General features: G+C 43.6%; 1 protein-coding gene across 4 annotated transcripts in view; it reads left to right on the plus strand.

Annotated features, from left to right (window-relative positions):
* Nucleotides 1-12,793, plus strand: part of DOCK9 (dedicator of cytokinesis 9) — a 289,698-nt gene that overhangs the window by 113,157 nt on the left and 163,748 nt on the right. For all 4 annotated transcript variants that reach the window (XM_040425282.1, XM_040425284.1, XM_040425283.1 and 1 more), the window contains exon 2: nucleotides 8,862-8,978. In XM_040425282.1, the coding sequence (XP_040281216.1) occupies nucleotides 8,862-8,978 (117 nt within the window). The remainder of the gene's footprint in view (nucleotides 1-8,861; nucleotides 8,979-12,793) is intronic.

Here is a 12,793-nt window from a genome sequence, read left to right on the forward strand (position 1 = left end):
GTATAACAATTCAGCTGCCAGTTTTCCGCCTCCGTAGTTAGAAGTTGTAAAAGAAAACAAGGACTAGATGAGCTGAGAACATTCATCTCCTGTCCACTGGATCTTCTGCTGTTTCCATGAATCTCCTAGAACTCTATGGAAATTCTGCAGTATAGTATACAGTACCAGCAAAGTGACTGAGATGTTATAAAATCAGAAGCACAAATTGACCTGGGTGTGAATGCTACATCCACAACATGTCCATTTATGCTGTAGAGTTCCACTTTTCATTGCAACACACAGGGTGAAATCTGTGGCCAAATCCATGACAAAATTCTGCAATGAAATAATCCCTGTGGCTGTACCCTTAACCCCTTAAGGACCGGGCTCATTTTCACCTTAAGGATCAGGCCATTTTTTGCAAATCTGACCAGTGTCACTTTGTGAATAAGTTTAAAACGCTTTTACTTATCCAGGCCATTCTGAGAATGTTTTTTCGTCACATATTGTACTTCATGACACTGGTAAAATGGAGTCAAAAATTTTTATTTTTATTTATTTAAAAAATTACTAAATTTACCAAAAATTGTTTCACTTTCTCTACTTCTATAATACATAGTAATACCTCCAAAAATAGTTATTACTTTACATTCCCCATATGTCTACTTCATGTTTGGATCATTTTGGGAATGCCATTTTATTTTTTGGGGATGTTACAAGGCTTAGAAGTTTAGAAGCAAATGATCAAAAACCCACTTTTTAAGGACCAGTTCAGGTCTGAAGTTACTTTGTGAGGCTTTGTTCCACAAGAGTTAATGGCAAATGGAAATAACATTTCTCAAATTTATTGATTTTTTTTTTTTTTGTCCCTTTGGCAAATTTTCCATTTTAATCAATTTTTTCCAGTAACAAAACATGGGTTAACAGCCAAACAAAACTCAATATTTATTGCCCTGATTCTGTAGTTTGCAGAAACACCCCATATGTGGTCGTAAACTACTGTACGGGCACACGGTAGGGCGTAGAGGGAAAGGTGACAAAAAAATACCCTTTTTTTGCACCGTTTTTATACTATATATTTTTTGACCGTGTTTATCTAAGGGGTTAGTTCATGAGGTATTTTTATAGAGCAGATTCTTACGAATGCGGCGATACCTAATATGTCTACTTTTTTTTAAATTTATTTTAGTTTTACAAAATATTTTTGAAAAAAGAAAAAACTTTTTTTTAGTTTAGTGTCTCAAGTCTGAGAACTAGGGATCGACCGATTATCGGTTTGGCCGATATTATCGGCCGATATTGAGGATTTTGAACGTTATCGGTATCGGCATCTATTTTGCCGATATACCGATAACGTTTTGGGAACACAGAACGCGCTGCTCTCAGCGCTCTCTGTGTTCCCTCCGCAGCACAGGGGAGAAGGAAGCAGTGTCTCCTCCCCCTGTGCTGCTGCTGCCGCCAATGAGGGGATAGAACATAAGAGGAGGGGAGGGGCTGTGGCCGCTGCGCCACCAATGAAGATAAGCCTTTCATTCATTCATATACAGGAGGCGGGAGCTGGCTGCAGAATCACATAGCCGGCTCCCGACCTCTATGAGCAATAGCTGCGGTCCGCGGTAGTTAACTCCTCAGGTGCCGCGGATCGCAGCTACCGCTGATAGAGGTCGGGAGCCGGCTATGTGATTCTGCAGCCAGCTCCCGCCTCCTGTATATGAATGATCGATAGACTTATCTTCATTGGTGGCGCAGTGCGCCCCCCCAAGCCCCCCAGTATTAATCATTGGTGGCGCAGTGCGCCCCCCACCCCCATCCCGGCCAATAGTAAAAACATTGGTGGCGCAGTGCGCCCCCCCCCCCCCCCCCAGTATTAATCATTGGTGGCAGTGGCCACAGGATCCCCTCTCCCCTGCTCCTCCGATCGGAGCCCCAGCTGTGTAAGCCTGGGGCTCCGATCGGTTACCATGGCAGCCAGGACGCTATTGAAGCCCTGGCTGCCATGTTCAGCTCCATGCTGCTGTGTGCACAGAGCACAGAGCAGCAGGGACAGTGTGAGATCCTATTCACCCTGATAGAGATCTATCAGGGTGAATAGGACAAAGGTTCTAGTCCCTAAGGGGGTTAAAAGTTAGTAAAAAAAAAAACACAAAAATATTAAGTATAAATGAAAAAGATTTATTAAAAAAAAATACACATTAACAATAAACATATTAATTTTCAGCAGATTTGTGTAGGAATTTTTTTTTTTTCTCAAAAATGAAAATTCCCAGAATATCGGTATAAATTATCGGCTATCGGCCTGAAAGTTCACAAATTATCGGTATCGGTATCGGCCCTAAAAAATCTATATCGGTCGATCCCTACTGAGAACCATATATTTTTTTCCCCTTGGTGGCATGTTGACACTCGGAGTGCAGTGGCATGGAATAGGTGGTTTGAAGTTGAACTCTGCTTTACCGAGAACCTCCAGTACTAACTACAGGCACCATCAATTGCCGTAGATCAATTCCAAGTGACTTCCTCCATAGGTCTCTGTGTGAAATTGTCTTGATAGTTTGTTGGACCTCTAAATCTCCTCCTAAATGGTAATTATTGTAAACACGCGCCGTGTGATAGATATTCCTGGCTCTGCTTTCTTGCTCTGGGACTACTCATTTTGTTGTATTTTTGATATGCCAGCCAAGAGAAATCAGTCATTGGTTCTCAAAGCAAAGTCGCTGCCGCTCATTTGATGTTACATTTAGTGAAGTCAGCACATATGGGCCAGAGTTTATTTTTGAGTACAGTCGTGGCCAAAAGTTTTGAGAATGACACAAATATTAGTTTTCATAAAGTTAGCTGCTAAACTGCTTTTAGATCTTTGTTTCAGTTGTTTCTGTGATGTAGTGAAATATAATTACACGCACTTCATACGTTTCAAAGGCTTTTATCGACAATTACATGACATTTATGCAAAGAGTCAGTATTTGCAGTGTTGGCCCTTCTTTTTCAGGACCTCTGCAATTCGACTGGGCATGCTCTCAATCAACTTCTGGGCCAATTCCTGACTGATAGCAACCCATTCTTTCATAATCACTTCTTGGAGTTTGTCAGAATTAGTGGGTTTTTGTTTGTCCACCCACTTCTTGAGGATTGACCACAAGTTCTCAATGGGATTAAGATCTGGGGAGTTTCCGGGCCATGGACCCAAAATGTCAACGTTTTGGTCCCCGAGCCACTTAGTTATCACTTTTGCCTTATGGCACGGTGCTCCATCGTGCTGGAAAATGCATTGTTCTTCACCAAACTGTTGTTGGATTGTTGGAAGAAGTTGCCGTTGGAGGGTGTTTTGGTACCATTCTTTATTCATGGCTGTGTTTTTGGGCAAAATTGTGAGTGAGCCCACTCCCTTGGATGAGAAGCAACCCCACACATGAATGGTTTCAAGATGCTTTACTGTTGGCATGACACAGGACTGATGGTAGCGCTCACCTTTTCTTCTCAGGACAAGCCTTTTTCCAGATGCCCCAAACAATCGGAAAGAGGCTTCATCGGAGAATATGACTTTGCCCCAGTCCTCAGCAGTCCATTCACCATACTTTCTGCAGAAGATCAATCTGTCCCTGATGTTTTTTTTGGAGAGAAGTGGCTTCTTTGCTGCCCTTCTTGACACCAGGTCATCTTCCAAAAGTCTTCACTGTGCATGCAGATCCGCTCACACCTGCCTGCTGTCATTCTTGAGCAAACTCTGCACTGGTGGCACTCCAATAGCGCAGCTGAATCCTCTTTAGGAGACGATCCTGGCGCTTGCTCGACTTTCTTGGACGCCCTGAAGCCTTCTTAACAAGAATTGAACCTCTTTCCTTGAAGTTCTTGATGATCCTATAAATTGTTGATTGAGGTGCAATCTTAGTAGCCAAAATATCCTTGCCTGTGAAGCCATTTTTATGCAACGCAATGATGGCTGCACGCGTTTCTTTGCAGGTCACCATGGTTAACAATGGAAGAACAATGATTTCAAGCATCACCCTCCTTTTAACATGTCAAGTCTGCCATTTTAACCCAATCAGCCTGATATAATGATCTCCAGCCTTGTGCTCGTCAACATTCTCACCTGAGTTAACAAGACGATTACTGAAATGATCTCAGCAGGTCCTTTAATGACAGCAATGAAATGCAGTGGAAATGTTTTTTTGGGATTAAGTTAATTTTCATGGCAAAGAAGGACTATGCAATTCATCTGATCACTCTTCATAACATTCTGGAGTATATGCAAATTGCTATTATAAAAACTTAAGCAGCAACTTTTCCAATTTCCAATATTTATGTAATTCTCAAAACTTTTGGCCACGACTGTATATCCACCTTTTAGGGAAGGCAATTATGAGAGCTTTGACTCTGTTGCTGACAGCTGAAGGATTCATTGGAGATAATGGTGGAATGTAAGAATCCTATTATCTCACACGCACACACAAGACTTGTTGAGATAAAAGAAAGTCTAGAGCCGGAGAAGTAATGAGACTGCTGCATGTGACATGGATTGTTCTGCCTGGGTTGCTCGCAAGGAAAGCACACTGCCTTAAATGATTCTGCGCCGTGATTAGATGTGAAGAACATGTCCAATTAAGAAAAGATTTTCCAAGTCTTCCTTTTCCCATGAGATGAAGGAAGTCGATTAAAATAAGACATTATGATGAAAGCTCTGCATGCTCTCTGTGCATACGTGTGCAGTACTGATATTCCATGTATCTGAGAAGCCATATTACTTCTGATACACTTGGCCAACAGCAGTTTTAAGGTTTTTAGAATTTTGATGAGTTTTTTTTAAATGTTTCCATGTTACTATCTATATTATAACAAAAAAATATATACAATTTTCACACTGGCCGCTAGGCCTAATAACATGCCATATTTTCCTGTTCTGTAGCTATTATCATAATCATCACAGAATTACAATGACAAGTACCACCTCTGTATAGATAACACAGAATCCACTATTCACAATAGGTGATATCACAGCTTATCTACTCCCTCCTGACCTCTGTACAGGCCACCGAGCATATCTAGAAAACTCTCCCATAGTAGTCAATGGCCATTGTGTCTATGGTCCATGTAGCTGCTCTCAAGACAGGAAGTCTTAACATATTTTAGGCCTATTGGCCAGTGTGAATATTGCAGGATTATGCTTTTGTTTTTTAAATATAGACCGTGACATGGAAAATTATAAAACTCCCTAATTTTTTTTACAAAATATATGTTTTAGCATAAAAATTTGATTCAAACAATGTCATTTTCTGATGACACATTCCCTTTAACTCATGTGAGAACATTGCTAAGGAGATTCTTTGCTTTGGAGACTCTGCTTCCTAAATCTTAAGCCTTATCAGATCCCAACTGTGGTGGCCTACAGACACCAAGGAGTGCTGTGATTCTTAGGAGAGATTAACCGGTGGCCCTCTTGACCCTGGAATGATTCCACGTGTGTTTGTGGCTGTGGAGCATGGATTTACATAAGTTCCTTCAGGCACTGATAAATGGCGCTTTCTAGTTCTGCACAACCTGATGCCAGTCATCACACAATAGTGATGTTCTCCATGAACAGTTTCATTAAAGAGTCAAGGTTATATTGCGGATAAACAGTTTGAGTAATGACTGTACAGTGTACAGATGTAACAAGCATGAACTTGACACTCATAACTCATTAAATGATTACAGCAAATGTTAAAGAGGTTGTGCCACTAATAACACTTATCCCTTATCCACAGGATAGGGGATAAGTGTTTGATTGTGGGGGGTCCAGCAATCTTGAGAAAAGGGGTCCTCAAGTATCGCCGAACTGCCTCATGAGAATGGAGCGCTGGTGTGCATGTGTGTCCTCGGCTCCATTCACTTCTATGAAGATGCTGTACGCACTGTACCTGGCAGTACTATAGAAGTGAACGGAGTAGAGGATGCAAATGCACACTACCGCTCCGTTCTCATGGGGAAGTTCTCCGTTCTCGAGATCAATGGGGGTCCCCACAGTCAGACCCCCAGTGATCAAGCACATGCCCTATTCTGTGGATAGCAGAAGGGTGTTATTAGTGACACAATCCTGCAATAATTTTTCTTGTGTTCATTGCCAGTTTAAGGCTTGATGCATCTGTACATAACCTGGAGGAGCAGAGCACTGGGCATCTGCACAGTTTCTCTGATCACTTGTAGTTGTGAAAATGTTTGTACGGAGCATTTTTGTTCCATGAAGCAGGAATGTTAATCTGGATTGTATAAACTGCTTGAGGTGAGGGCGTCATGAAAACATACTGGAATTCCATTTCGACTGGCTTTATCAATGGTGGGAGAACATTTATCCGTTAATTAGAGGGATACAACTCCTTACACCTGAATGGGCTCCTTTTATTATATACACCTCGCCTGTTTGTCCACCTCATGTCCTTCTGGTTCCATCAATGTGTTACAGGCTATGCTGGGATGTTTTCCATAAGAAAAATGCAGAATGTATTGGGTACGACCACGCGGAACAGTTGTCATGCGGCTGCACTGCAATCGAGTACCGCATGGCTGTACAGGTCGCAGCAGGCGCTAATTAAATTGACGAGGTCTGCGCTGTTTAGCCGATCTGCATTGTTAATGGCCGCATGGCTCTTAATTAACAATACAGACTGAATGAACAATGCGATCTTCATTAATTTAATTAGAGCCTGATGCAGCTCAAACGCACAGCACAACCACGCTGTGTGGTCGTACCCTTAAAGTTTATTCTGTCTCTGACACTGTTTTCTTTCTGTGATTGTAGTGCTGCTTACTGGTAGACCAATAGGACCTGTCTGCTCAATACAATGCACCAATTGCTCTATCTGTGACCATGTCAAGTGTTTAGAGGGCTGGTCTGCTACTGTGAGAATTATGCTACGGCTACGCCTAGACTTTTTGTAGTGCTGAAAGATTTATTTGATGAGGGCATATCGCTAGGTTGCCCCCATTATCTGATGTGTACTGGTCCAACCGCTGGGAGCCCCAGAAGTGGTGGAGGGCACATGTCTATGGGGCCGTGGAAAATGGCCGAGCACTGGCTCGGCTTTTTCCATCTAGCCCATAAAAGTAAATAGGTGCGGTGACCGGTCATGCACGGTTGCCTCGCATTCACTTCTACGGGGAGAGCACTTTGTGGTGGTCGGACTGGAGTCCTCCAGCCACCACTTTACCCGCTCCATTCTCGATATAGGTGTGGGACCTGCACCTATCAGACAATGGGGGCATATCCTAGCGATATGCCCCCATTGTCTCAGATGAGATAGCCCCTTTAAGTACTAAGTGTCAGCTGACGTCCACAGAAGTGCATGAAGGGTTAACTGAAGGTTTCTGCCACGTGACTGTACCCTGAGGCTGGGGTTGCACGTTCAGGTTTTTTAGTGCAGTTGTTAGGGACCGTTCACACGGCAAGTTTTACCACGCAATTTTGGTGCAGACAGCCGAGCCATAATTTGGTCAAAATCTTGCCGAAGTTCATGTCAAAAGACGCAATGTAAACATAACCTTAAAGCCCAGATCAGGAATGGATCATAAATGGGGGAAATGTTTAAAGGAAAGACTCTTTTTCAATCCACTCCTGGCTTAGGGTACTTTCATACCAGCGTTATTCTTTTCTGGCATTGAGTTCCGTCCTAGGGGCTTTATCCCCATGTTTTATCCCCATGCATTCTGAATGGAGAGCAATCTGTTCAGGATGTCTTCAGTTCAGTCTTTTTGACTTGCTGCGTTTTATCTCCGTCCAAAATTCCGGAACACTTGCCGGAATACCGGATCCGGCATTTTTTCCCATTGAAATGCATTAATGCCGGAACTGCCTGCCAGAATCCTCTGCCGCAAGGGTGAAAGTACCCTTAGCCTTAAAAAACTGCATCAATAAACCTGAACATGTGGCAGTACCCTCAGTCTAGCCTTACAGATTACATTTAGATCCGCTGCACCAACAATCAAATTTGGTATCATTTCGACCGTCCCCCAGTGATTGCATTAGGCATATTGGAGTCCGGATCATTGGTATCTGGCAGGGGGTTATTTGCCATTTCTTTGTGGAGATAGATATTCACATGTGATGTTGATGGGGAGACAGAACAGATGGTGGTCAGCAGAATATTTATACAACTGCTAGTTTTCTAATATGTATGACTGGCTTAAAGGGGTTCTCCCATTTTGCTGTTTCGATGACAGAGATGGGACTAAGCGCTGGTCACGGCTGATGGGGTTATGGTAATAGCTGAGCTCCGATGATGGCTATGACAATAGTGTATCACAGCAAGGGGCACTGTTTCTATAGCTCCCATCTTGGCTATGGAAATGTTGAGATGGGACAATCCCTTTTAAAGATCAGACTGTTCACACTCTGCGTTGTGATATGACTGAGAGCAGGACATCTAGGTGCTTCTGTGTAGACCAAAGTCTTGGTACCCCATGTACTATCTGTGATCACTGCTTTGTGGTTTTCCCCCGTCCTCAGTTGACTGAGGGAGACTTTTGTGAACCACGACAAATAAGGTTGCAGTTTCTAGTAATCGCTGCAAGCCCTATGGGTATATGGGGTGAATTTTCCCCAGTGGAATTTCCACCATGGATAATATCTGTGTCTGATAAAGGGGCGTTCCAGCCTGTAGGTATTGATAACCTATACTCAGGTGAAAGGTCCTGTTTAAGCTTCTTTATGAATGATTTTTCTATACGATCTTTGTGCTGTTGTCAGGTGTAACGTTGGGGTGACACCAGAAAATGTAATGGCAAATTACTGTATCTTAGGACTGGAAAACTCCCAATGAACTGCTGCTGGCACCTAACCTTTCGGCCCATGCCATTGATAATACAGTTCTTGTTAATAGCATTATCCTAAGCGATGTTGTTTTCTTTTACAGGCAAAGCCAAAGCTTATTGAACCCATTGACTATGAGAATGTCATCGTGCAAAAGAAGACTCAAATCCTGAATGATGCACTTCGGGAGATGCTCCTTTTCCCTTTTGATGATTTCCAGGTAAGGGTCAATTGGGTATTTAAAACGGATAAGTATAGTAAGTACTGTTTTCTGTGTAAATCCAGCTGGATAGTGGGATGGCTAAATGGGTAGTAGAGAGAGAAGAGCTATGGATATGATTTGCTTGTGTGGAGGGGAGCTGCAGACTGAGGGGTTTCTTTTCCTAAGGTGCTGCCACACATGTTATTCAAAAGGACTCAGCGAGGGCGAATAGCACCCCCAGTTACTGTTGGGGAGGTGAGATGCAGGGTATCACAAACATGTGGACAAAATTGTTAATATCCTTCTGTTAAAGAAAGAAAAACCCCAAATGGTCATTGAAATAACTTGCGCCTGACAAAAGTAATAATAAATAAAAATGTACTAATGTACTGAAATTAGCTAATGAAAATCAGACATTTCATTTGAATTATGGCTCAGCTGAATAATAAAAAAAAAATTATGAAACTAGTCTGGACAAAAATTATGGTACCCCTAGAAAAGATTGAAAATAATTTGACCATAAAATGTGTCCTGTAAGTAGCATCACAGGTGTCTTCGTACTTTTAATCAGTCTGCCTATTTAAAGGGTAAAAGGTAGTCACTGTGCTGTTTGGTATCATGAAGGGTACCACACTGAACATGGGCCCAGGAAAGCTAAGGAGAGAGTCGTCTCAGGAGATTAGAACGACAAACAGGTTAAAGGTAAAGGCCATAAGACCATCTCCAAACAGCTTGATGTTGCTGTTACTACAGTTGCACATATTAATCAGAAGTTTAAAGTCTACGGGACTGTAGCCAACCTCCCTGGACATGGTCGCAAGAGGAAAATTGATGACAAATTTGAAGATACTGATAATATGAATGGTAACCAAAGTGCCCAGAATGACTAAATAGATTAGAGGTGAACTGAAAGGTCAAGGTACTTCAGTGTCAGATTCCACCATCCGTCTCCTTGAAGACAATCGAGGAGGAAACCACTGTTATAAACAAATCATATTAGCTCTATGTTCACAGATGCAAAAATGAAGCATACAAAGAAAATAACATTGTACCTACTTCATGGAGGAAGCTTGGTTATGTTTTGGGGCTGCTTTGCTGCGTCTGGCACAGGGTCTTGAATCTGTGTAGGGTACAATGAAATCTTAAAGCTATCAAGGTATTCTGAAACTAAATGTGCTGCCCAATGTCTGAAAACTTTTTTCAGTGACAGTTCATGGGACCTCCAACAGGATAATGACCCAAAACACATAGCTAAAAACATCTAAGAATGGCTAAGAGCAAAGCAGTGGACTATACTGAAGTGGCCTTCTATGAGGCCTGGTCCAAATTCTATTGGACATCTGTGGAAGGAGCTGAAACATGCAGTCTAGAGAAGGCACCCTTCAAACCTGAGACGGAGCAGTTTGCTCACAAGGGGTGTGCCAAAATACCTGTGGACAGGTCTCATTGAGAGTTACAGAAATCACATGATTGCAGTGGTTGCCTGAAAAGGTTGGGCAACAAAATATTAAGTTAAGGGTACCATGATTTTTGTCCGGGCCAGTTTCATTAGTTTGTTTTATAAATGATTCTGTTGAACCACAATTCTAAAGCAATGTCTGATTTGCATTGTCTTTTTTATTTATTATTAGTTTTGTCAGTTTCAAGTTATTACAGTGACCATTGTGATTCCAAAATGTAATTCCAACTGTGTTTGTTGTCCAGTAAAGGGGTTGTCCAATGGACCAGATTGTTAGTAAAGTAAAAGAACCGATATTCGGCTTCACCAATCCTCTGCTTCTTCTGTTTTGTTGCTTTACTGGGTCCCACCGGTCTCTGCTTCCTGATCCAGGCTCAGCACACAGGGAACGGCAGGAGATGACCGCTGAGCTACTTGCTGGTCTCAGAGGTGACTTTATCGGAGTGCACCTTTCTTGGCATTTCCTGCATAGAGAGACCAGCGGGTACCCAGTAAGCGGCAGAACTGGTGAGGACAAGTATAATGTTTTCCTTTTAAACTACTCTGTGCATTTTACTAGGGCTGCAACGATTACTTGAATAAATCGAGTAACTTGACACAAAAAAATCCTCGATGCAAATTTTTTGAATCGATGATTCGTTTGTGTCATGTGTCCACAGAGAGTGAGTGAAACGTTTGCTATTACTCACACTCTGTGGTCACCCGCTGGCCCACACCGCGCTACACTTGAATCCTGACACATCAGCAGGACGTAGTGCACGTAAGCATGCACTGTGAACTGACACTGTGTGACATGAAGACAGCAGTGCAGCGAAGAAGAAGAGGATTGACGAGCTGTGACGTATCCGTGGCACCCCTACAAGAGAGGATAGTAATAAACTGGCGCTGAGGACTGATGGCTAGGAGCGGAGATAGTGGCACTGGGGGAGGACAGATGCCACTGGGGGGAGCTGATGCGACTGAGGGGAACTGATGGCATTGGGGGGAGCTGATTGCACAGAAGACTGATGGCACGGGGGGAGCTGATTGCACAGAAGACTGATGGCACGGGGGGAGCTGATTGCACAGAAGACTGATGGCACTAGGGCAGCGGTGGGGAACCATTTTGCTGCCAAGGGCCATTTGGATATTTGTAACATCATTCGGGGGCCATACAAAATTCTCAATAAAAATTTTTTACTGCTGTATTTGGTCAAACATATAATTGACTTAGGGATAAGTTACAGAAATTGCACTTCAATTAAAATAATCTAGAGGGCTGTATTTTTGCAGCACAAAATAGCGCCTGCACTATATATATACAGTATATTACATACAATACAGGCGCCATATTGACCACACATAGCAGTCTAATTTTTAAGTTCAGAATGTTACTTATTTGACATTAATGGCAGGAAGCTAAACCCAGGGGGTCCAGAGAGGGGTTCACCCATCTTTCACTCTCCCTGCCTCTTTCTTCGCAACTGTCCCTGCCTTTGTCCCTTTCTCAGCAAAATATCTGCCCCCACCTCCATCAGCCTGAAATCAGCCTCCTATCAGACCCCCCAGGCCTACATCAGCCTCAGATCAGACTCCCATCAGACCTCTAAGCCTCAGATTAGACCCCAATCAGACCCTTCCTAGCTTCAGATCAGACTCCCATCAGACCCCCAGCCTCAGACCAGACCCGGATCAGACGCCCAGCCTCAGATCAGCCCCCATCAGACCCCCCAGGGTCAGATCAGCCCCTATAAGACCCCCCAGCCTCAGATCAGACCTTCATAATACCCTCCCTAGCCTCAGATCAGCCCCCATCAGACCCTCCCCAGCCTCAGATCAGCCCCCCTAGTCTCAGATCAGACCCCTATCAAACCCCAGCCTCAGATCAGACACCCCCAGCCTCAGATCAGACCCTCCCAAGCCTCAGATCAGACCCCCATTAGACCCTCCCCACCCTCCTTTAGCCTCAGATCAGCCCCAATCAGACATCAGATCAGATACTGTATTTAAGATAAACAAATAAACTTACCTCTCCAGCTCCGTACGGCGCTGCCTCTTGGCAGATTCACTTACCCTCCCTGTTCTTCTTCCTGCCGCACTATATTGTCACCTCACACCGCACAGCGTCAGGTCATAGTGCACGTCTACGTGCACTGCGTCCTGACGCTGGATGTGTCAGGACACAGTGTGGGGCTGAAAGAAGACCAGGGAAGGTGAGGACAGCCAGTGCAGTGCTGTTCTCACCTTCCTGTGCCTCCCGTATGCTAATGACCGCTTCCATAATGGAAGGGGTCATAAGCATTTTCACATTATGTTCTGGCAGGGGGCCGGGGGCCACATGAAATGATACCGTGGGCCGCATACGGCCCTCGGGCCGCAGGTTCCCCACCCCTGC

The sequence above is a fragment of the Bufo bufo genome, chromosome 3 (genome assembly GCF_905171765.1).
Source record: "Bufo bufo chromosome 3, aBufBuf1.1, whole genome shotgun sequence".
Taxonomy (NCBI): Eukaryota; Metazoa; Chordata; class Amphibia; order Anura; family Bufonidae; genus Bufo; species Bufo bufo.